The following is a 24057-nucleotide window of genomic DNA, read 5'->3' on the forward strand; positions in this document are numbered from 1 at the left end:
GTAAAATTTTGCTCTTTTCTGAGACCCCTTTATATGTAACATCTGTAAAGGCACATCTCTGTAGTCCTCTGATGTGTGTTCTGCTGCCTCCTTCCCCTCCTTATTGTTTCCTACTCATTGTCGCTTCCACCAAAGGCTCTTGCCTTAGAATTCTTAGTTGGTCCCGAAGAACAGGATGGCTTAGTTACGTTTGGTAGAATGATACAATGGTCAGCATGAGGTGGTAGCTCTTAGTTAAAAGGGGTCTCTTTACTCTAAATAAAACAGTTTATTTAAAAGTGTAACGGTTTCAGTAAAAGTCATAAACGTTATGGTTTCAGATAGGTACAGTTCTTTCTCTAAAGTTCCTTGAATAAAGCGAGCTACAAAGGTTTGTTTTCTCACTTGCCGTTTAGGCCTATAACTTCCACAAAGAACACAGATTCCTCACACTCTCCATTGCAATTTCATGTTGGCACCTAAAAATGTCTTTCACCTAATGTGTGAGTTGGTAATGACACATCCCCTGGTGACTTCCAGATTAGACGACTACAACACAAACAGGGGTAAACTATTTGGAGCACGCTGCTCTGGTTTTGAAACGTCTACACTGTTTACAAGTTGGTTTCTGAACTCAACTCACAGTGCTACTTTTGACCCTTAAAGCCATAGACGGTCTTAAGAACCATCTTCTTGCTTAATAATCTGCCTGAACAGCTAGATCTTCAGGGAGGGTAAGCTTTGCTTTGTGCACTCCCCCTGTATCGGTACTATGAGTAGAGACAGGGTCTTTTCAGTGACTGCACCAAACACTCATCTGGCTCCTACACACAGGAACCTGGATATTTTATTTCAATGACTTTATGGAAAGGGCTATAAAAATATTTTGGCTATGACTGAAGGTTGCTGGTTTTCCTTGGTTGGCTTCTTCAATTGTTGTTTTATTGAAAACCACTGTATAATTTTCCACAAAAAATATTTATGCAAACTCCACCTCTCAAGGCCAAAAGTAATACAAAAAAACCATAAACCTACCACCATAAGAATTAAAAAGGTAAAGGTCCCCTGTGCAAGCACCGGGGCATTCCTGACCCATGGGGTGATGTCACATCCCGACGTTTACTAGGTAGACTGTTTGCGGAGTGGTTTGCCAGTGCCTTCCCCAGTCATCTTCCCTTTACCCCCAGCAAGCTGGGTACTCATTTTACCAACCTCGGAAGGATGGAAGGCTGAGTCAACCTCGAGCCGGCTACCTGAAACCGACTTCCGTCGGGATCAAACTCAGGTCGTGAGCAGAGCTTTTGACTGCAGTACTGCAGCTGAGCACTCTACGCCACGGGGCTCTTACCATAAGAATTACCCAGTATTAAAAATAAGCCATAAAACAGTTAAAACAGCATTCAACAGCCTAAAACGATGTCCCGTAGGTCAACCTTCAGGCTAGAAGCAAACAATAACATCAGGAAAAAAATGTATTTTTTAGTTAGAGGCCTGGATAAAGAGAAATGTTGTAGCTTTGCTCCCAAAGGACAATAATGGGTGCAACAAGATCTGGAAGGAAAAAGCGAAGAAAATAGAAAGGCTGAAAGGGTGGTTGGGGTGGGAGAGTCCAGCCAGTGTGGTGTAGTGGTTAAGAGTGGTGGTTAGGAGCGGTGGACTCTAACCTGGAGAACTGGGTTTGATTTCCCACTCCTCCACATGAGCAGCGGTCACTAATCTGGTGAACTGGGTTGGTTTCCCCACTCCTACACATGAAGCCAGCTAAGTGACCTTGGGCTAGTCACAGTTCTCTTAGAGCTCTCTCAGCCCCACCTACCTCACAGGGTGTCTGTTGTGGGGAGGGGAAGGGAAGATGATTGTAAAGCGGTTTGATTCTTCCTTAAGTGATAGAGAAAGTTGGCATATAAAAGCCAACTATTCTTACTTTACAAGGCAATTTTAAAAAATCAAGATGAATACAGCTTGAAACCTGTAGAGTTTTTGCCTATTAGCGATAAAAGGCTCTCCTTTCAGAACGTGGGCGGGTTTTGTGCCACATCTGCTCCAGGAGCAAGCTGCCCCCAAACTCAATCAATCACTGCTGGTGGATCGGCATCCAATCTGCCTGCCCTCAGCTCCCAGCTCTGCTCTTCTTCCGCCTGCCTGGATTGGTGCACGTCCCAAAGATTTACATGCTGCCCCTCCTGAGGATTGGAACGGCTGCAGAGGCAGATTGAACGGGGACTTCCAAAGCTGGCATTGTGGGGAGGGGGAGGAGGGCTTCATTTGTTAAACTGCCAAATTAAAACTTGTCAGGCTGCGACTAAGTCATGTCTTCTGCTTAATTTTTGAGCCAGCAGACCTGCCTGGGTATTAAGATGGAGGACGCGCAGGTGCGGGCATCTAAAAAAAAAAGATACCCAGTTGGGTCGTGCAAGATATGGGTTAACTCAGAAGAGTACAATTAAATTCTTTCTAACTGAGAGCAAATATGCCATTATGTATGCTAGGTATATGACAGGCTTTGTTCCAGCTATTATGCTTATTTTAAAGACAAAAAAAAAATCTTATTTGCAATTATGTTCTTGCTGGCACTGCACAGAGTTCTTTCTTGTGCCTTTTTGGAAAGCATTGTGACCCCTGGAGTTCCAGGCATGTGTTTCATTGGCTTGACCCCATGGAGCGAGTGTTTCAATATGTACTTTTGTTCCTTGGCAAACTCTGGGGAGGTGTTGCTTTATTGTCTCCTCAGCTGGCACAGACCTCGAGAACATCTCTAGAGTTTGCCGCCGCCGTTTAGCGTGGCATCTGCTTCGGCGGAGTTCTTTCACTCCAGCTGAAACCTCGTGCGAGTGTGGGACCACCTGGGACAACAGAACTGACCAGGGAGGGGAGAAAAGGGCTGAAAAATTTACAGTATCACAATTGCACTGCCTGCGCTGTCGACTGTGTCGTGTGATGGCCCAGGGCAGATGTAACACTTCCTCGTTGTGAACCAGGGTCTGTAAATTGTGAGTTTGCACCCTTTTCATTAATTATGATTTTGAATTATAAATGTCTCCAAAACTAACCATGGGATAATGCTACCTAGGGTTGCCCCACAGCCGTGCTTCTAAAGGTTTAAAAAACTCAATTAAGAGGTCATACTCAGGAATCTCCCATGTTCCATTTAGCTTGGCCCTGGAACATGAAGTTTGCTTGATGCCCTTGGGATATTCCCTGTTTCTCTATAAATTCTTTTAATATTTTATAAAATCTTCTAATATTTGGCTAATTTTAGTTCATTATATATTATTCAATAATTTTAACTAGGTACTGTTTTTTGTAAAATCTATGTAATCTTTTATTTCATGTATAAATGACGTGTTTGACTGGCGTATGCCGTATTAATAAATCTGATTCTGATTTTCTCTCTCTGCCTGGCCTACATCAAAGGGTTGTTGTAAGTTAAAAATGATGTTGCACCACATGAACTGTCCTGAGCTCCTTGGAAAGATGCAGATGTAACAAAATAAAATAAAACTGAGCTAGTGCAAGCCAGTTCCATAAGCCTAAATCATTCTTTCCGCTGACCTGAAGAGCCCCAGGCTAGCCTGATCTTGTCAGCTAAGCAGAGTCGGCCCTGGTGAGTAATTGGATGGGTCACCTCCAAGGAACACCAGGGTTGTGATGTGGAGGCAGGCACTGGCAAATCACCTCTGAACTTCTCTTGCTGTGAAAACCTTACAGCAGGGGTGTCAAACTCAATTATTACAAGGGCCGGATACGACATAAACACCACTTGGTCAGGCCGGGCCACGCCTTGCCAGCCCAGATTGAGAGTGGGAGGGAGTGGCTGCCTCAGCTGGCTCATGGGCCAGATAAGAACTCCAAGGGGCCGGATCCGGCCCTTGGGCCTTATGTTTGGCACCCCTGCCCTACAGGGTCACCATAAGTCAGCTGTGATTTGATGGCCAAAAAAAGTCATTCTTTGGAACCCAGCCATCATATGAATTTTTATAGATTCTGTGTTAAAAATCTAGGCAGCTGAGAAGATGCATGAAACCTTGATTGACAAAATGAAATTCCAGCATCCCAGGTGAGAGGTGAATTGAGAGTACAAATTTTCCCTCATCTTATAGCTTACGACAACCTCTGGGCCAACTAACTGCTCATGTGGAAGTAGTGTTCCAGGAGCACTAACCTTTGCTGAACCCTTCCCTTGACAAAGCAAAGTAAGGACTAACACAAAACACACACTACAAGTGCTCCTACAATGACATACCCAGGTAATTGGCAACATTAAATTGCATTGTACACACTAGGAATAAATATGGATAGCAAAATGCTTGATGCAAAAAGTAAAGCTTGAGAAAGTTGACCTATATTCAGACTTACAAACCCAGGTTTTTGCAACAAACCCTGGTTAGTCAACCTGTAACAAACCTTGGTTTGTGCATAAACTACATTTTGCCTGCTTCTGCCCACCTCTCTGCCTCCCCAGGAGGGAAGTTATTCTCCTTTTACCACTGTCTCTGTGACCAGACAACCACGAGGGGCAGTGCTACTTAACAACTATGGTTCATGAATTCAGGCATCACAAGTGACATTTAGTACAAACTCCATGCAGAAGGTCCCAGGTTCAGTCTCCAGCATCTCCATTCAAAAAGATCCCAAGTAAATGGAACTAGGAAAGACCCTACTCTGCCCTAGACCCTGGAAAACCAGCACAAGTCAGAGTAGACAATATTGACATTGTTCGATCACTGGGCTGACTTGATAAAAGGCATCTTTACAAGACAACTGTTTTTCCCTCTTGCCTATCATCATTTGGTAATGTGCAAGGTATTTGTAGCCTTGATGTTTTTTGATGACAGCCCTACATAACTGCCCCCTCAACTGCAAATATTTTTTTTGTCTACAGCAGAGGTTTTGAACTTTCTGCCATCAGACAATCCTGTCTGCTGTACTTATTTAGGAGATTTATATGCCTACCCTCCAGAGACCAGCTTGATGCAACTCACAAATAAAAACACTAATTATCAATACTAGAACAAGCCAATCAAAACATGCCATGGGCATGAAAACAACCATTAAGTAGCCTAAAACAAAACAAAACGCCAGTCCTCAGGCTATAGGCAGACCATAAAACAAAAAAGTATAAAACCTCTTAATTAAAAGATTGGTAAAAAAACAACGACTTTTGGCCTAGAGCCTTAGAGACAATAAAGCACGCACCAGGTGAGCCTCAAGCGAGAGGGCATTCCACAGATGAGGTGCCACCACTGAAAATGCCCTGTCTCTAGTTGCCAACTGCCTCGCCTCTGCAGGTAGAGGTCAGAAAGTAGGGCTTGGGAGGAAGATCTTAACTGGAGGGCTGGAAAGTAACGGGAACAGGTAGCCCTGCTTCAGGGTAACTGCCAAAGAACCTCTACATGTCCGCCATAAAGCTGCTGTGTCTTATAGAATTCTATATGGATCTATATTCCAGGAGGGCGGCCACACTCAGCTCCTATGGGGTACAAGCCAGGCCTGCTGGGTGTTACTTGCTGGGATCACAAATGAAGTAAATCTATGGAAGGGGGGAGGGAGAAGGACAGTAGATGAAGAGACAAGGGAAGAACGGTGTGTGCAGGCCTGAGGCTTTGTCAAGAACAGGCAAATTAAGGTCTGGTGCTAGTCTGTAATTGCCCACTGAGTGCCCGTGTGAACTTAAAGAGCACTCAATAACAATCAATACTCCCCTGCAAGCTTGTAGAGGCTGATGAGCAGATAGGGTTGTCAGACCCCCGCCAGAAGCAGGGAATCCCCTGCTTTGGGCCCCCTCTCCCAGGTGCTGTTCAGCTGTTCAGGTCTTACCAGCCATAAACTGAAGCAAAACTCTATGGTAAAAACAGCTTCTGCCATAGAGGTTTTGCCCAAATACCAGATCATCTCCCCCGTTGTCAGCAATGTGATGACGTCACTTCTGGAAGTAATGTCAATGTGCTGATGGCGAACCAGGCCAAGGCCTCAGTTTACGGCTAGTAACCCCCCCCCCCACACACACACTCTGGTGCCAGTGGGTACCTGGCAACTCTATGAGTAGCCCTTCAGGGAAGCTTGGTCACTGTTCTTGATCATTTCATGATGGAACCCCCCAATATGCTACTGAGGGACCCCAGGGTTCCCTAGACCACAATATGAAAGAGATTTGATGAAATGCCTAGGAATTTGAATTTTCCCCCTCTTATTTTTTCTACCCTGTGTCACTACAGCAACTGTGGCTGTTTTTTTTTTTTTTACATGAAATTTCACAAACCAATGATTTTGTAAATGAAACAACCATTGCAATGTTAAAGCCTGGCAAATAATTGAGAACAATATTTCTTTTTTACCTGAATAGGATGTGTTTTTCTCTTTCCACTGCACATTCTTGCATTTTATCTGATTCTGTCTCTCTTTCCGTAGCCGTTCTAGTCTTTGAGCTTGAAAAGAAATATAAGTTTGTCAATGAAAGTTTACTATAAACAAAGACATAATTAACTACCTTTCTATGAATAAAGATGTTTTATACAGCACATGTAGAGTGGGGGGGAAAAGAGTCATAAAATTTTAAAGGTGGCACCCCTGAAAAGCAAATACCAACAAAAACATGAAAATGTTCTTGATTTATAATTGAAATTAGAGGATATAAAACATTAATAGAGATCATAAAGATAGTATTAACATGGAAGAGAATAATAAAATGTGAAAACTTCTGTGATTAATATGACATTTCATTATATAAATCATTAATAACGGTCTTGAAGGAATTTTAATGCACAAATGAACTGAAGTGAATATTACATTACAGGAATAAAATTACTGTTATGAATTACTCTCCCCGTTTCAAAAATTAAAGATAAATGAACTCAGACTAGACTATTAAAGTTTTAAATATAAAATCCTTTATCTAAAAAAATCGTGAAAATTATAAAATGTCAACGCTATATAAATTAGCATCGCTTTTTCTTCGGTGTGCCGAAACAGTTTATAGGTAGTAAAAATAAATGATTTGTATCTTCACAAACATTAGTCAAATCTTAAAAAATGAACAGCATTTTCGCTTTACATATCTTTCGACTCTACATCGCCAAACAGGACATGCTCGCATAGGTGAAATATTGGCATCTGAAAGGCTGGATCTCCTCTGGCTCCTTAAATTCTCCCTATGTTTTAATGTCAGATTTATTTTGGGAGACAAAAAAATGTCAATTTAATAACCTGGTAAGGAAGACTGCCTCAAAAGGCACAGGCTGCTAGAAACTAGCACAGCAGCTATGATGAATAAAAGAGAGGAAGAGAATGAAACAGCCGTGGGAAATGAAATATATATTTTTGTGTGTAAATGAGAGAGAGACTTATCGACCAACTAAGCAAGCTTAAGCTGGAAATGAGATCCTAAGCACACATGCTAAGAATCCAAGACCAACTGAAATCAGAGACACTTATGTCTGAATAAACGTGCTTACGAAACAGGCTCTCCGTCTTTTAAGATACTATAACAGGAGGGAGAGAATTACCGGATGCAAAAGTAGACTCTGGGACTCCTGTGTCTCTAATTGCTGCACAGCAGAGGGGGCTCCAGGAGGTGTACCTCTTTCTCATCCCTGCGTAGCAAGCTGCACCTCCCAAATTTCCCTTTTCTATGCAACTATTATGGTATGCAGGAGCCCTGCGGTCTGACCTGTGCATCTGCTCATCTTGCAGAGAAAGGAAAAAAGGTGGCTGCATGCAAGAAAAAATTGCAAGTCCCCATCTTGCAAGAGGGCTCTCTGGTCCAACGAGGCTGATGTAAAATACCATATGATTACTTTTGCATCTTGAGTAAAAAGGACTGAGTGTGCACTAACAGTGCCCTTGTTACATCTACCATGGCTCTGTGCTGCACGAATAACCAAGTTCAAGTTGTACCACACTAAGGTACAGAGTGGGTTCAGACATTTGCCACTGCGAGAATGAGCCTGGGACCATGGGGCTCACCTGAGCAACTCCACCTCCTCTCTCCTGTCATGAGACAATTAGTTCCTCTGATGTTTGCATTGCATCTGATAACAGCCAACTACGATTTGCATTTGCCCTGAAAACAAGGATGCTGAACAACGACTGAGTTGGGAATCCTGATTTCCAGGGCAAACGCAAGCCAGTCAGCCAGTTGGATTCAATGGTAAACTATGGTTTGCTACATACAGAAGAGTAACAGATTATGTTGCTGCAAGAAAGAGAAGGTGGGATCACATGAGCGGGCCCCAGGCTTATCTGTGGAGACCCACTGATAGGCTTTTGTCTTTATGCTTAATTGTGGTTAATGGGGACTGCACTCTCTCCCCCCGCTCCCTGAAGCTTTAGTGACAGCTTTAGGTTATTTTGTTTTCTTAAAACACTGATTTCTGTTCATAGAAACCTGGGCAAGGTTGCTTATTTCAGCAGAATTTACTTCTGAGCTCTAGGTGGTGTTGTACTACTTCCGAAACGCTGAAATTTAGCTGTCTGTATTACTGATAAGAAAACCGAATCAGGGTCCCTTCCCATCTTTCGCTTATTATGAAGATTTTAGGGGACAGCATGTGTACATATGATGGAGGGTCCAACAGTAAATCGCTGTCTCCACCGGAATGAAAGAGGAAAGGTGAAAGAATGATTTCTCAACCACCAACCAAACACAAGATGAGAGCCTCTAACACAGCGGTTCCCAAAATGTGCTCCGCGAAATGTCTCGTAGCGCTTCGTGAAAAGATTGGAAAGAAAAATGCTACTGTCATTCAGTTTAGTATATAGGTGCTAGGCGAAAATTAATGCTCTGTGAAGAATTTCTCTCCTGCAAAGTGCTCAAAAAGTTTGGGAACCACAGCTCTAACACACATGAAAAAAAGTCAACAGTTGAACTACTGATGGTGGGGATGAATTAAAAGTTACAGAGAGTCTTTCCTGAACTCTCTGCTAAGGTGCCTACAGCTTGCTGTGGCTAAAAAGCTGCTCTTGTAGTTGAGGGACCAATGGGAATGGTGAGGGATTTAGTGGGGTGGGGGCTCCACAGTACAAAAGGGTAACAGTCAAAAATCTCCCCCCACCATCGCTTGGGTGAGCTTTTCTATGAATGCAGCAAGAGCTTGTGTGCAGGGTGTGTGTGTGTGTCCTACAGTTTCCCACTCTACGCCTGCATCCCCCCACTGTTTCCATGTGTTCCCCTCCTCCTTTCGAGGCATGCAAAGGACTGCATTGGACAGGGATTCCTTGAATCCACTCACTTCACAGTATCCAAGACAATATGTTTAGAATTTTCAGGAGGAAAGATGATTATAGCTATGTACATGTTGCTTTTTGTAGGATGGTCACATGAAACACATATATCATTAGCCTTCTATAACCGTAACATGCATTTTATCGGTACTATCAGATATTTTCCCCCTGAAGAAAGACATTGCAACCCAAAAAATACCGAGATCTAGTATAATTGCCTAGTCCAAGTAATGTTCCATGTACCTCCTGAAATCTTCCATTTAAACAGTGCTTGTTGCCTTCACCTTCCCTTAGGACCCACTCCCCCAATGCCAATTCAGAGGCTTCAGACTGCCTGCCACTCTCAGGAACTGATATTACACGCTCTGCTTGAATTCTACACTCTCAACATATGCAGTCCCAGCTTGAGTTCCAGATTCAGAGACTCCTGGTTCAAGCTCCAGAGATCCTGACGCAATCCCACAACAAGCTCACCTGTGTTTGACCGCCTTCTGATGCCGAAGTCCCAGCTTGAGGTAATATCGACTGATTGGGAGTATACGTAACCCTGAGACTCGCCGTTGTTGCCCTGCGTTTCTGAGCCACTGTCCCCATTGGCCGAAGAAGGCTGGAATTTCTCCAGGTCGACGTCGTGGTCAATCAGGACCATTTCACACATCCCCGTGTCATCGCTGGTCACATGCGACTGTCGGATGTGAGCCAGGATAATGGTTGGGTTGTCCAAGAAGGCCATCCTGTTTGGGAATTCTTCCACCTTCTCCTACTATCTTCTCTGCTCCATGCTGAGCTACACGAGTGCCTAAAAATGACAGCATAACATAGGACGCTTTAAAGAAAATCAAAGAGTTTGTCTGCATATCTTCATGGAGATCAACTAATGCCTGTTGGCCATCTCCCCCTTTCAACATGGTTCTCGCTCTTCCTGCTGCAGACCCCCAATTTATTTCTCATAAGAACATAAAAGCTTGGATCAGACCAAGGCCCATCAAGTCCAGCAGTCTGTCAGTGGTCAACCAGGTGCTTCTAGGAAGCCCACAAACAGGACGACAGCAGCAGCATTATCCTGCCTGTGTTCCACAGGACCTAATATATTAGGCATGCTCCTCTGATCCTGAGTAGGTATGCATCATGACTAGTCTCCATTTTTACTAACAGCCACGAATAGCCCTCTCCACCATGAACATGTCCACTCCCCTCTTAAAGCCATCGAAGTTGGCACCCATCACCACATCCTGGGGCAGGGAGTTCCACAATTTAACTATGCATTGTGTGAAGAAATACTTTCTTTTATCTGTTTTTAATCTCTCACGCTTCAGCAGATGACCCTACGTTCTAATATTATGAGAGAGGGAGAAAAGGTTCTCCCTGTCTGCTCTCTCCATACCATGCCAATCCTGAGGGTTGTCTGATCCCAGGAGCAGCATTTCAGAGATATCACTGGGCTGCTGCTATGAGGGGGAAGAGGCAGGCATGCTCTGTCCAACTGAAACAAGTGCCCTCCATCAGTGAAAAATTCAGTCTGGATCTTACCCAGTATCTGGCAATCAGAGACACACTATGTCTGAACACTGAGGTTCCATTTAACTCTCATGGCTACCTCCTTCGTGGCCTGCTGCATGTTTCTGCAGGCATGTGCCCTGGTGCTAGTAGAGACACCCTAGACTGGATGGACCATTTCAACATTATGAACAGAAAATGCAAAGCACAGTATTCCTAACAATATTATTGATGGTTGTTTTGAGTGTCTTCAACGATGTCTTAACACCATTAACCATTGTCTGAGCCATGTCTCAAATGTGCCTTATAACATCCTGTGTCTTATCAGCAGTGTTATTAACAGTATATTAGCAAATATTTAATATCTTATAGTAGTGTCTAAATGGTGATTTAATGTTGGGCTTCGTAATTCTTAATTAACTTTTTAATCATGTTCTAACATTGTGCTGAAACCAATATTGTAATGTTTATTAAGTGTACAGTTTTCTTCTTTATAAGCACTACTTTATATTAACGATCGAAATTTAAAAAACATAAGTTAGCACTTCAAAAGAGAGGGGGGAACCGGTGAAAATTTTTAATAAGTAAAACAGATGCAAGGTAAAGGTAGTCTCCTGAGCCAACAATGGGTCATTACTGCCCCATGGGGTAACATCAGATCATGACATTGACTAGGAAGACTATGTTTACAAGGTGTTTGTCATTGCCTTCTCCAGTCGTCTATACTTTGTTTTGACGTGCGAGTCCTTCTTGAAAGGTGTACAATCTCAGATCCCTTTTAAAACATTGTATGCTGCCTACAAGCCCCAGAGAAGCTGAAAGAATGGACAAATTATGCATGTGTTTGGACATGTGGCCATTCAACTAACATACCATAGGTGTATTTTATATTCAGGTACCTCTCAAGAATCAGTACCAGTGAAAGAGGTCATTAATTTAAATTGGCCACGGTCCCCTTTGTTTTACTGTTTCAGGAGGGTTTTTTAGAAACTGGCCAATAGACTGAAAACGCACATATTTCGTTTTATGCTTGACTTCTGTTATCTATTCTGGACCTGAGGAGGGCTCTAAAGAAAAAAAGTTAACAATATTTGTGTGCACACAGTACATTTTGATCACTGACAACTGGGGAGGGACCACATCTCAGTAGCAGAACACTCACTTTCCAGCACAGAGGCCTGGCCTCCTCTTAAAAGATATCAAGGAGCAGACCTTCTCTGCATCGGATCCTGGAGAAGTACTCTCGGGCAAACCTCGGTCTGTGCTTTATCATTTCAGACTACAGGTGGGAACTCACATGACTGAATGCTCCTACATGATTGCAGCTTCTCATGCCACAGCTTGTGTCTCAGTAATAGAGTACCTGCTTTAAATTCTGCTGGTCCCTGACTGGAATCTCCACCTAAAAAGTCAGAGGAACAACACAAACAAACAAAAAAATTCAGATTTCTAAGTTTGGAGAAGGACTACAGTCTGATGGTGGACTCCATAATTTACTTGCTGAATGCCCCAGGTTCAGTCACTGGCACCTCCAGTAAAGGAAGCTGAGAGGAGACCTTTTCAGGCTAAGACTCTGGAAAGTCACCACCAGTCAGAGGAGAAAATACTGAGCTAGATGCACTGATGGTCTGGCTCAGTTTAAGGCTAGGCTAGAGCTCAGCTGGATGCCCTAGAAGACCATGGGGAGGCTTAGAGCTGCATAACAAAAGTTGCTCTGCATATAGAACACCCCAGGTTTGAATCTTTGCCACCTTTAGTTGAAGGATCTCAGGTAACAGGCATGGAGAAAGACTTTTCTCTGCCTGAGACTCTGGAAAGCCACAGTCAAATCAGAGTTGACGCTGCTGAGCTAGGTGGACACCCCCTCCCGATACCTGCACATACACAACGAGAAATCTGCAGAGGTGGTTCACAGCTTGCCTTTTCTCTGACATACTGGTTTTTTATGTGTAGGGATTTAATTGTTGCACAAGAAAGTATCACACCACATGACCTCTCACCTACGGTCTGAAGTGGTACAGTCCAGAGTCCAACTTACCTCATCTTCTGCTTGTGAGAACTAGGCCTAAAAAAGAAAGTCTACAGACTAGGAAAGTCTAGGAATATGCACATGCAGAAGAATGAAGTAAAATGGACTGCACCACTCTACACTGTAGGCAAGGAATGCAAGTTTTTTTGTTTTTTTTAGGAATGCAAGTTTTGACTGCTTTCCCATGTAAACAGCAATGAAAGGACCTCATATGTAAATTAGTCTATCTAATCAGTCATTTTAGATCAGCTGAATGGGGGCCATGAAGCATGGGCAAACCCCAGTGCTCATACATGGTGTATTTGCCTTCTTTTGCTAATGCTATTTACATATTTAAATTCTTTATTTTAATTGGAATTTAAAGTTTTCCAATTCAAATTTCCCTCCAAAACCCACATCACTGCATGTAGTCGAGTCAAGTGGGTTTATTTGTATAGCCACAGGCTGTTACAAAGTATCCTAATATATTTACAAAATTCTAAGAAAGCTGATTAAAAAATTACAGGATAAAAAGTAAACAATATTTATTGCACAATCGCAAATCTATTGTCATACAAAAAGGGGGGAAATCCATTAAGACTAAAAGTGCTCTCACTTGCTATACCTAACCATTTCCTTCTTTGCGGTCTGCATGTAAACAATCCCAGGCAATAGCAAATCAGAACACTGGGGGAAGAAGCTCTTGTTGGCCTGCTTCCTATGCTGCTAGTTTCCTACTTAGAGAGGGGAACATTCAAATGCATAGTCTCTATCCCCCTGTGTTTGCGGTGGTACAATCCTTTCAGCTCAGCATGCCACCATCACACATCGCTGCATGCGAGAACCAAGCCTTGCTCTTTTTCCTAAATGTTAGTTGGCTGAGAGGAAGTTCCACTGGAAAGGTGCCACTGAACAGAAGGGCCCTGGACAGGCTGCTATCCACTGAGCTTCAGAAGCTATAAGACACACCTGGGGGAGAGGTACTGGAAAAAAAAACCCCAGATCTCTGACCCCACATTTGCCAGTCTAGCACCTGCACGCCTTTTCTAGCCCTCCTCCCAGCAATCGTCATTCTCTTCCACCCCACCACTGATTATCATCCTCAGCCACAGTGTTCATACCATCTGCTTCCACCTCCGCGACTTATTGCTGAGAAGCTGGCACATGAACCATAAAAGAGGAAAGAAAGAGAGCCCGCTGGAATAGTGACACACTCAGCAGTATTTCTTCATTCACCAAGGACTCCTCTAGAGGAGGAAAGTGATCCCCAGGCCCGTGCTGCTAATTAGATCTGGGAACGAAGGTGCTGAGATTAAAGTCGCTTCTTTTCCTTGGGCCTGAATTGAGCATCCATTCATCGTGGAAGTCCAGTTTCTTTCACTGGGCTATAATTGCTTTAATGTAAAAAGAGAAGGCGAGGCTGTTGTCCCAGGGCTGGTCATTAGCAGATGTTTAATGTTTGGCAACTAAGATCATTGTGGACCGTTTACCACACATACATACAATCGAACCCAAGCTTTTTAACATCTGCAGAGCACACCCAGACCAAGAAGCTTGCAAAGACTGAGCCAAGCTGGGTGTTTCGGTATCAACTAAGTAGGAGGGAGGTGAGAAACATGGACAAAGAACAAAGCGAGATGCAGAGAGATGCTCAGAAAGTTACATACATACTATCACACCCTCAATGTTCTTTGGTTGCCCTTGCTTTTCTTTCTTAATTTGAGAAATATTTAGCCTGCCCTTCTATTAAAATAGTACCTAGAGAGGCTTACAACAAGCTATAAAATATAAAACACCAAGTTTGGATAGGAAAGCGACAACACCACAGAATAACAATCCCAGCAAAAACAACCATCCTAAGTAAAACCATCAAAATGTCACCAGGAACAGCTGAGTCACACCAAAGATAAAACCAGGAGTTGGTGGACAGGTTTTTAAAAAAACAGAATCCACTAACATCAGAAGCCCGAAGGGTGGCAGAAGAAGGTGAGGGATTCCAGTGTCCAGCAGAGCTGTCCACTTCTTGCCACAACTAGTGAAATCAAAACAAAATTATACAAAATAATAAAAAGGCACAAATTATGTTATATGCTTCAGTTTGTACACAGCCTATGGAATCCAACCTTTTCCTGATTCAGACTTGGACTTCATAAGAACATAAGAAAAGCCCTGCTGGATCAGACCAAGGCCCATCAAGTCCAGCAGTCTGTTCACATAGTGGCCAACCAGGGGCCTCTAGGAAGCCCACAAACAAGACGACTGCAGCAGCACCATCCTGCCTGTGTTCCACAGCACCTAAGGTAATAGGCATGCTCCTCTGATCCTGGAGAGAATAGGTATGCATCATGACTAGTATCCATTTTAACTAGTAGCCATGAATACCCCTTTCCTCCATGAACATGTCCACTCCCCTCTTAAAGCCTTCCAAGTTGGCAGCCATCACCACATCCTGGGGCAGGGAGTTCCACAATTTAACTATGCATTGTGTGAAAAAATACTACCTTGTATCTGTTTTGAATCTCTCACCCTCCAGCTTCAGCAGATGACCCTGTGTTCTAGTATTATGGGAGAGGGAGAAAAACTTCTCCCTGTCCACTCTCTCCAAACCATGCATAATTTTATAGGCCTCTATCATGTCTCCCCTCAGCCGCCTTCTTTCCAAGCTAAACAGCCCTAAGCCTTTTAACCGCTCCTCATAGGGCAGTTGCTCTAGTCCCCTAATCATTTTGGTTGCTCTTTTCTGCACCTTCTCAAGGTCTGTAATATCTGGTGACCAGAACTGTACACAGGATTCCAAGTGTGGTCTCACCATAGACTTCCTGGGAAGGAAGGCTGTAGCACAACGGTAGAGCACCTGATTTGCATGTAGAAAGTGGAACCTCCACTATAAGGGTCTCCGATAGCAGGTACTGGGTGAAGCACTGACAAAGAATAGTATTTCTAAGTTGGGGGGGAGGGGTCTCAGTGACCGAGAACATGATTTGTGTGCAGACCATCCCAGGTTCATTTCCTAGCATCTCTGGTGAAAAGTGTGGAGAGCAAGCCTTATCAAGCTGAGATCCTGGAGTGCTGCTAGCCCTTGAAGGATAAAATATTAAGCTAGATAACCCAATAGTCTCAGCAGAAGGCAGGTCTCGTGTTCAAAAGGATACACTAGAGGATCATGGGGAATCACACAGATTGCTTGGAATGTAGAATGTCCTATATTCAATGTCTGGTATCTCTAAAAGGATCTTAAGCACAGGGAAAGGCCTTTCTCTACCTGAGAGCCCGGAAAGCCATTGCCAGTTAGAGCCTGAGGGAGAACCAACAGACAGGCTTAGTTAAGGGCAGTTTCATATATCCATTACTACTTTTCTTTCCCAGATTCCACACAAGCCATTCTTATAACATGCTTCTGTTCTTCATTACTATGCCCCCCCCAATCCACAAAAGACACAGGGGAGTAGTAGTAGTGGTAGAACATCTGCTTGGCATGCAGAAGTTTCCAGGTTCAATCACTGGCACCTCCAGTTAAAGGACCAGGCAGTACATATTGAGAAAGACCACTGCCTAGGACACAGGAGAGATGCTGCCCGTCGGAGGAGATAATACTGACCTTGATGGGCCAAAGGTCTGATTCAGTATAAGGCAGATTCATGCGTTCACAGAAACAGAAGGGGCTAAGATGCATATTTTACGAAAGAAATGCAAGCTGCTTATAAATTGAGCCATGATGTAAAAATGAAACCACAGAGAAGGGAGAAAAAGCATTGAGTGGGCTTGTCTTGGGAACTGCAAAGCCACACACCATTTCCCTCTAAATATGCCTAAATCCCCTCGAGACCCTACTGCTTGGCGAACCCCTGCTAGGGCCCGATAGACTTGGTGGCGAGGCATCATGAATATTTGTATTAAGTGGATGAAAGCTATCGAAAGCACCTTATTTCAAGGGTGACAAACCTGCTCTACAGACACAGACGGCAGAGCCGCCCGGGTATGAACGCCGGATTGGATTTTTACAGACTGATGGGCTCAGTCTCAAACCTTGCCTCGCCGACTCTCTCCAAATCGGAACGCAATCAACACGCTGGAGGGAAGAGGGCTGTCAGCCAATTAACAGCTTGTTTTCTTTTTTACAGAGGATGTCTTCTCACCAATTGATTAACCAATCAGGTAGACGGAAATATACAGACTCGAAAACCTTACCATTAACGGGTTTGCAGTTTCCCCCCCCCCCCCAACATTTGGTGAGGCGGTACAGCGCAGAGGGCAGAGAACAAGCGGGGATCTGGAAGGTCCTGGATTCAAGTCTCAACTCACTAGGGAGCCCCAGGCAAGCCCCTCAACCTTCTTCCCCTCTGGAAATCTTCTGAGGAAGCAAACAAACCAAAATAACTTCTAGGAGAATGGGGAGTCTTCCTAACATCTCAGGCTTCCTTGTGCTAAAGAAACGCAAAACCGCTTCAGCCTCTAAGGAAGCATCAAAGCAATTGGGGCATATTGTCCCATGGAAGCGTATGAACAGGGAAGCTGTCTAACACTGAGTCAGATCATTGGGCTATCTATCTCATTAATGATAGCTCTGATAAGCAACTCTCTAGAGCCTCAAGGAGAGAAAGGTCTTGCCCCAACAGCTTCTGCCCGAGATCCTTTAACTGGGCATGCCTGGGATCGAACCGGGCCTCTGTGGGCAGGGCAGGAGCTCTGTTGTTGACCTACAGCCTGCCCATAGGGCCACTCTGCAACGTGGAATAGGGCAGAAAGGAAGAAAGCCACTCAAACTCACAAGCTGTGAGCAACTTGCTTCCATAAGCAGCAGCCTGAAGCACCTTAAAGGCCTGCAAACTCCCAATCAAAAATTACTGCTGCCCCATCAATGTGTCATATAAATGCTGGCATGTTAATTGTGTATTTATAAGATTGTTAATGGTTAGTTAATTTACCTCCCACACTACTATTGTACTTGAAATGATTTAACGTCTGCTAAGGGAGTTAATAACATGTAACGGCAGATGCAAGAATGTTACTTATTTATTTATTTTCCCGTAGTCTCTCCATGCTGAACCCCGACTTCAAGCTGTTTATGGTCTGCATGCTAAACCTGCTCATGCCTCGTGGAGTATACACACACTGTCGACTCTCCTTCAGCCACGGGACAGGCAAGCGGATAAGGAATCACCAAGTTCATTCAGGACAGTACAAGCCAAAGTGGACTGTGAAGATCTCCAAGAGGATCTGTTCAAACTGGGTGAGGACGGAAAAGTCTAGCAAATGGGGTTTAAAATGATGCCTTGTGGGCATCCTAACCTGACCCTGACGGACTCTGAAATAACAAACTAACCATGAAAGAGATCTTGTGGTATTGGTGGATAATTCTATAGAAATGTCAACTCGGTGTGTGGCAGAAACTAAAAAAAATTCTACTCCAGGAATTATTAGGACACGGGCTGAAAATGAAAATAAAAGTCAGTATTGTAACGCTCTTGTATAGACTGATGGTGTGACCACATTTGGAATACCGGTATATATGTCACATCTCAGAAAGGATATTTGAACAAAGAACCACGAATGCCACCCTGAGCTCCATGTACGGGGAGGGGCTGTGGCTCAGTGGTAGAGCATCTGCTTGGCATGCAGAAGGTCCTAGGTTCAATCCCCAGCATCTCCAGTTAAAGGGACTAGGCAGATAGGTGATGTGAAAGACCTCTGCCTGAGACCCTGGAGAGCCGCTGCCGGTCTGAGTAGACAATACTGACTTGGATGGACCAAGGGTCTGATTCAGTATAAGGCAGCTTCATGTGTACTACATAAATAGGTAAGAATTCATAGAGCTGGAAAAGATGCAGAAAAGAGCAACCAAAATGATCAAGGGGATGGAACACATTTTCTGTGAAAGAAAGCTGAAGAATTTGGGGCTTTTCAGTTTAGAAAAACAAGGCTCCTAAGAGGTGGGGAGAACAGAATAGATGTTTATAGAACGATGCATGGTGTGGAGAAATGGATGGAGATAACTTTTTCTTCTTCCTCCACAAGAGTAGAATTCAGGGACATTCAGTGAAACTGATGGGCAGTGGACACAGAGCAGAAGCAACCAAACACTTCTCCAGACAACAAGTAATTAACTTGTGATCATGGATTGCTCAACTGGATTTAAAAGATTAGCCAGATTTATGGAGAGGTTCATGATGGCTAAACGGAACATCCATGCTCAAAAACGCCCACACCTAGGAATACCAGTTTCTGGAGCACAAGTTGGGAGGCTTTAGTCAGTCCGGTGTAGTGGTTAGAGTGCTGGACTAGGATTTGGAGATCCAGGTTCAGATGTCCACTCTGCCATGGAAACTTGCCGGCTGACCTTAGCCAGTCACACACTCTCCACCTAACCTACCTCACAGGGTTGCCGTGAGGATAAAATGGAGGGGGAAAAATGCAAGCTGCTCCGGGTTCCCATTAGGGAGAAAGGTGGGTTATAAATAAATGAATGAACGGATGTGGCCCTGCTTGTGGGCCTACCAAGGCATCTGGTTGGCCACTGTGGGAAACAGAATGCTAGAATAAACAGACCTTCAGTCTGATACAGCTAGACTCTTCTTATATTTGTTGCTATTCTACTTCTATCGTCAGTTGCTGCCTGCCTACGATTAGCAGATGCTGGGGACCAGCAGCAGGGGCTGGCCATCAATCATTGGGTCCCGCTTGGTAGCTTCCCAATGGTATTTGACTCCCCACTGTTGGAAACAGAGTGCTGGGCTCGAATGGGCTTGCCCAGCAAGGTCATTCTGGTGACTTCACCACAGAACGCTTTTGAATTTTAAGCAGAGATCAGGACATTTGCAATTTTTTTTAAAAATGCACACCAATAAACAACATTCTTGGGAACGGAGTATATCAATGGCTACAGGATCACAAAACCTGGAGCATGGTATCACACAGGCGCTGCAGGCGCACACACAATGCCACAACAAGGCAGGCTGACTGATTACGAAAAAAGTGAGCAGCGCCATGAGTTGACGCTGTGTGCATATGGGAGTGTGAAAAATAATCCCTATTTTCCTTTCATTTCTTTCCAAATTACATGTTGCAGCCCAGTGTGCATAGAGAGAACCTTAAGCTCACTGTACCTTCTGAGCTATTAGTAAAGAATGGATCCCCATTATGTCTTAAGGGGGGGGGGGAATTATAATATTCGACATACAGACCCTGCTTCTAAAAGGCGTGTGGCATGAGCACAAGACAATTATAACAATCTCAAAAACAGAGAAGGGGGGAAGAACAGCAGCAACGTTTTATCATTCAGTGACTTGCACAGTAAGATCTCCTTAAAAATAATACTAATCAGTTATAACAAATGCAAACTGCACAGTAGGGAGAGGAAAACTAATGGAGGGCATAGGAGTGTGGAACAGGTGTGAGAGAGTGACCAAGAATGTGAGCCGGAAAATCTTAACGTCGGCCACCAACCCACAACAGTCCCCAGCCAAATCACTTCCTCTCAGCCTCAACGATGCCACTCCAATTCTGCAATATGGGGATAAACAGCCCTGAATGGGCTGTTGCATCGATTGGCAGGATATTGTTTGTGAAGTGACCATTCTGAACCAGCACAGCATAGACAGCACAGAGGATAAAGTTCAGGCTGGGGAAGCCTAGGTTCAAATCTTTGCTCAGTCCCACAAAGCTTACAGGGTAACTTCGGGCCATCTGCTCTCTCCTCTCATCCTACCTTACCTACCTTCCTTGGAGGAAGGGGGGGACATGCAAACAAGAGGATGGACCACAAAGGAGTCCTGTGGCCTATGACAGTTTACATCTCAAAAACTCATGATGTTTTTAAGGTGCTCCAAGAATCCTTTTTATGGCACCTTAAACCTGTAAATTTATCTGTCTTTCCAGGGCAACTATTTTAGCAACCTTCCTCCCCCTAATTTGCAAGAAGAAATCAGATTCTAAACGAATGAATCTGGAAGGCATTCCTGGAATCAGTCAAGGGAATGCACGGTGCAAGTTATGAGTGGGATACATTTCTTTGAGAAAAAGCGTGTCCTCATCGCCTGCTCTATCACCCATACAGCTATCAGCTTCCCTTCTCCTACTTTTTAAACTGCTGAGAAAAGTCCCACACAAGCTTCATGAATGTTTTAAAGACACAAACGGCTGCTGTAGCAGACAGGAATCCCACACACTGGAAGTAACAGAGAGAGGGTGAAGCAAACTAATGACCAAGTACTCACTTAGAAGAGCTGCCAGTTACCAATGCATGAAGCTGCTTTATACCGAGTCAAAACATGGGTCCCTTCAGCCCAGGACTGCCCAATCCAAACGGCAGTGGCTCCCTTCGGTCTCTGAGGCCCAGGTCTCTCCCAGCTCTGCTTCTTGAGACGCCTTTAGCTAGAGGTGCCAGGGAATGAACCTGGGATCTTCTTCATGAAAAACATGAGCCTGAGTACTTATCTCTGACCCCTCCCCATGCTCAAGAACCTACGAGAGAGACAGAGAGAGAGAGAGAGAGAGAGAGACAGAGAGAGAGACAGACAGACAGACAGAGACAGAGACAGACAGACACAGAGACAGAGACAGAGAGAGAGAGAGAGAGACAGAGAGAGAGACAGAGAGAGAGACAGAGAGACAGAGAGAGAGACAGAGAGAGAGAGAGACACACACACACACACACACACAGAGAGAGAGAGAGAGTAAAATCACCACTTAATGTGATTTTTAAAATAAGGGCCTTCATAAAATCAAATATGATGTAATGCTTGCCAGTAGATATTTGCCAAAACCAATATTTGTCACCAATTCTTAAACAAAATGTGTTCAACTATAAGAGTTTTAATTGATTAAACCTGCGCAGCTATGCGAATGAATAAAACAAGACTGATTTCTTTGCCATATCAGAGTGGCCACAGCCTTGGAAGACACTTTTCTCTTGTGACAGAGTGGAAAAGCCATTTCCCCCCTGGGAATAAGGAATGCCTCTTAGAATGGCTTCCAAGAGGCATTTTCTCCTGTGAGATAGAGGGAAGGGGGGATGCATCTTCTAAGACTGAGCTAGGCACCTGCGTTGTAACGTATTTACAATAAATAAACCAATGTTTTACATTTGTTGCCTGATTAATCAGGGATACCTTTCTAGCAGACCAAGAAGTTTTAAATCAATCAGCTAAGAGTTGCAACCCTTATGGTATCTTGTGCCTATTTAGACTCTTGCAAATATCTGAAATCTCCTTTTATTGTCTTGCTAAGCAGCAAACTAATGATACTGACTGCAATGTTTTACTGACTGAATCGGGGACTAAGTGATATCCCTCTTTCATTTGCCCCAGTCTCATCCAAGCTTTACCTGTCATGAAAGAAACTGCTCCTCAGAAAAACAGAGTTATCCTCCATCAATATTTTAAGCAAATAAATATGCGGGGGGGGGGGGGAGAGACAATCACAGCACTTATAAATTAGAGCAGACAAATCCGTTTCTCGACTCCCGCCTGCAAAGAGCATTCTATCAATATAGCGAAATGCTAATCTCCTAATTAACAACCTAATTAGGTAATTATGGCTTTGCAGAGGGACGCCTAAATGAAATATGACAACATGGTCACCTCTTTATACGGCACCTGTGGGCCTTTTCAGCTGTCACTGCGAAGAGTGCAATATCAATTGGAACAGATGACAAAGCGGTGTCATTTTTCATTCCGATATTGCACTGAACAGTCCGGGATGAAAGCAGTTTTGGGGGGGGGGGGGAAACAGAGAGAGAGAGAGCATCTTGCCTGATTTAGATGTGTCTGAGGCCATTTGCTAAATTTCTTTAAACAGCTAGGAACTGCTGGACCAGATAAAACTGTTCGGAAACCACTTTCATCCTCACAGCTGAATGCAAAGGGCCTCTGGATGGTGCAGGCAAGGTTTCTTCCTCCAGAAGTGTTGTGAAGGCAACTTCACAATAAGCCTGTGAGGTCAGTTAGCTTGAATGAAGGGATCTGAACACTGGTCTTTCCAATCAAAGTCAGCACACCTCCTGTTGCACCACACTGGCTCTTGCTCACAAACCCCATTTAATATACATCTTGACTGCACTTACATTTTTATCATCCCGTGTTAATGTTACATTTATTAAACAGGTTACACATGTAGGGCCTTGCCCCACCTAGTAAGCTTCCTAAGGAGACTGTCTTGTGTCATCGGATCACTGGCCCATTAGCCCCGTATTATCAACTCTAATTGGCACATCACCTTTCCACAGAGTCCTTCTCTTGCTTGTCCATAATATTCTGGGGCATCCAAAGAACCTGACTGGCATTAGATTCAGGACAGACAAAAATCATAATTAACTTGTGGAACTCAGTTACAACATGTGGCGATACCCACGGACTTCGATGGCTACAGAAGAACATTAGGCAAAATGACCGAGGAGAAAAGTTTCACTGATGGCTATTAGTCATGACTCAATAGACCCTCCATGCTTAAGGGCAGTTTACTCCAGAATGCCAGCTGCTGGGGAGATAAAGGGAGACTTTGGCCTCCAAGCCCCACCTGTGGGGTCTTTGAGGAAACCTGGCTGGCCACTGTGGGAAACTGGGCTAAATGGATCTTGGTCTGACCAGCAGACCTCTTCTTTAGTCTTTCACAGAGCAGCTGTTCTGTTTGCTTGTTTAACTGACAATGCTGCGGACAAGACCTGGTATGGTTTGCATCCACAGCATGAGCTCTGCCACTAATTCTCAGTCACTCATCTAAATAATTTCTCATATGAAGTTGCCTTATACCAACTCAGGCCATTGGTCAACCCAGCTCAGCAAGATCTACTCTAATTCGCAGACGCTGTCCAGGATATCAGGCAAAGAAAGTTCTTCCTGGACCTGCTACCTGAGAGCTTTTAACCAGAGGTACCACAAGATCCTTCTTAACTGGAGATGTGGGAGACTAAACCTGGGACCTTCTGCTCACAAAGCAGGGTGGATAAAAAAAAGCAATGATTTTTTTTAAACCAGATTTTTTTGGTAAAATGCTTTGTGAGGAAAAATCTACCTAAAGATAGTTTTCTATTTAATATACATTGGAGTCCAAAGGTTATTCATCGTGAAATAAGGATTACTTTTTAATTATGTAGCATGAGACTATATATTCATGCAATTCCATTAATCCACTCACAGAGGTTTCTGTAAGATTATTTTGGGCAATTTTTTTATCTAGAAGATATTATCACAGATGCTTGGTTTTGCAGTTCTCAAAACTGAGAATTTGTGTCTGCAGAGATAACATGCCTCTTCTTCACAGCAAAATTGTTATAAAATAAACAGTTGAGAAAGACCTTTAATCCCATTGTTCCTTTGCAAATATAGGTACACAGAATCAACCCCTTACCCCTTAAGCAC

The 24057-nt window shown here is 43.8% G+C and overlaps 1 protein-coding gene across 1 annotated transcript in view; it reads right to left on the minus strand.

The window, feature by feature from the left end:
* Positions 1–24057, minus strand: part of MAPKAP1 (MAPK associated protein 1) — a 408697-nt gene that overhangs the window by 373468 nt on the left and 11172 nt on the right. Inside the window, exons 2-3 of the mRNA XM_056860945.1 lie at positions 9673–9997; positions 6315–6404 (exon numbers count right to left, since the gene is read on the minus strand). Of these exons, the coding sequence (XP_056716923.1) occupies positions 6315–6404; positions 9673–9931 (349 nt within the window). The 5' untranslated portion in view covers positions 9932–9997. The remainder of the gene's footprint in view (positions 1–6314; positions 6405–9672; positions 9998–24057) is intronic.

Source organism: Euleptes europaea, chromosome 14, assembly GCF_029931775.1.
Source record: "Euleptes europaea isolate rEulEur1 chromosome 14, rEulEur1.hap1, whole genome shotgun sequence".
NCBI lineage: Eukaryota > Metazoa > Chordata > Lepidosauria > Squamata > Sphaerodactylidae > Euleptes > Euleptes europaea.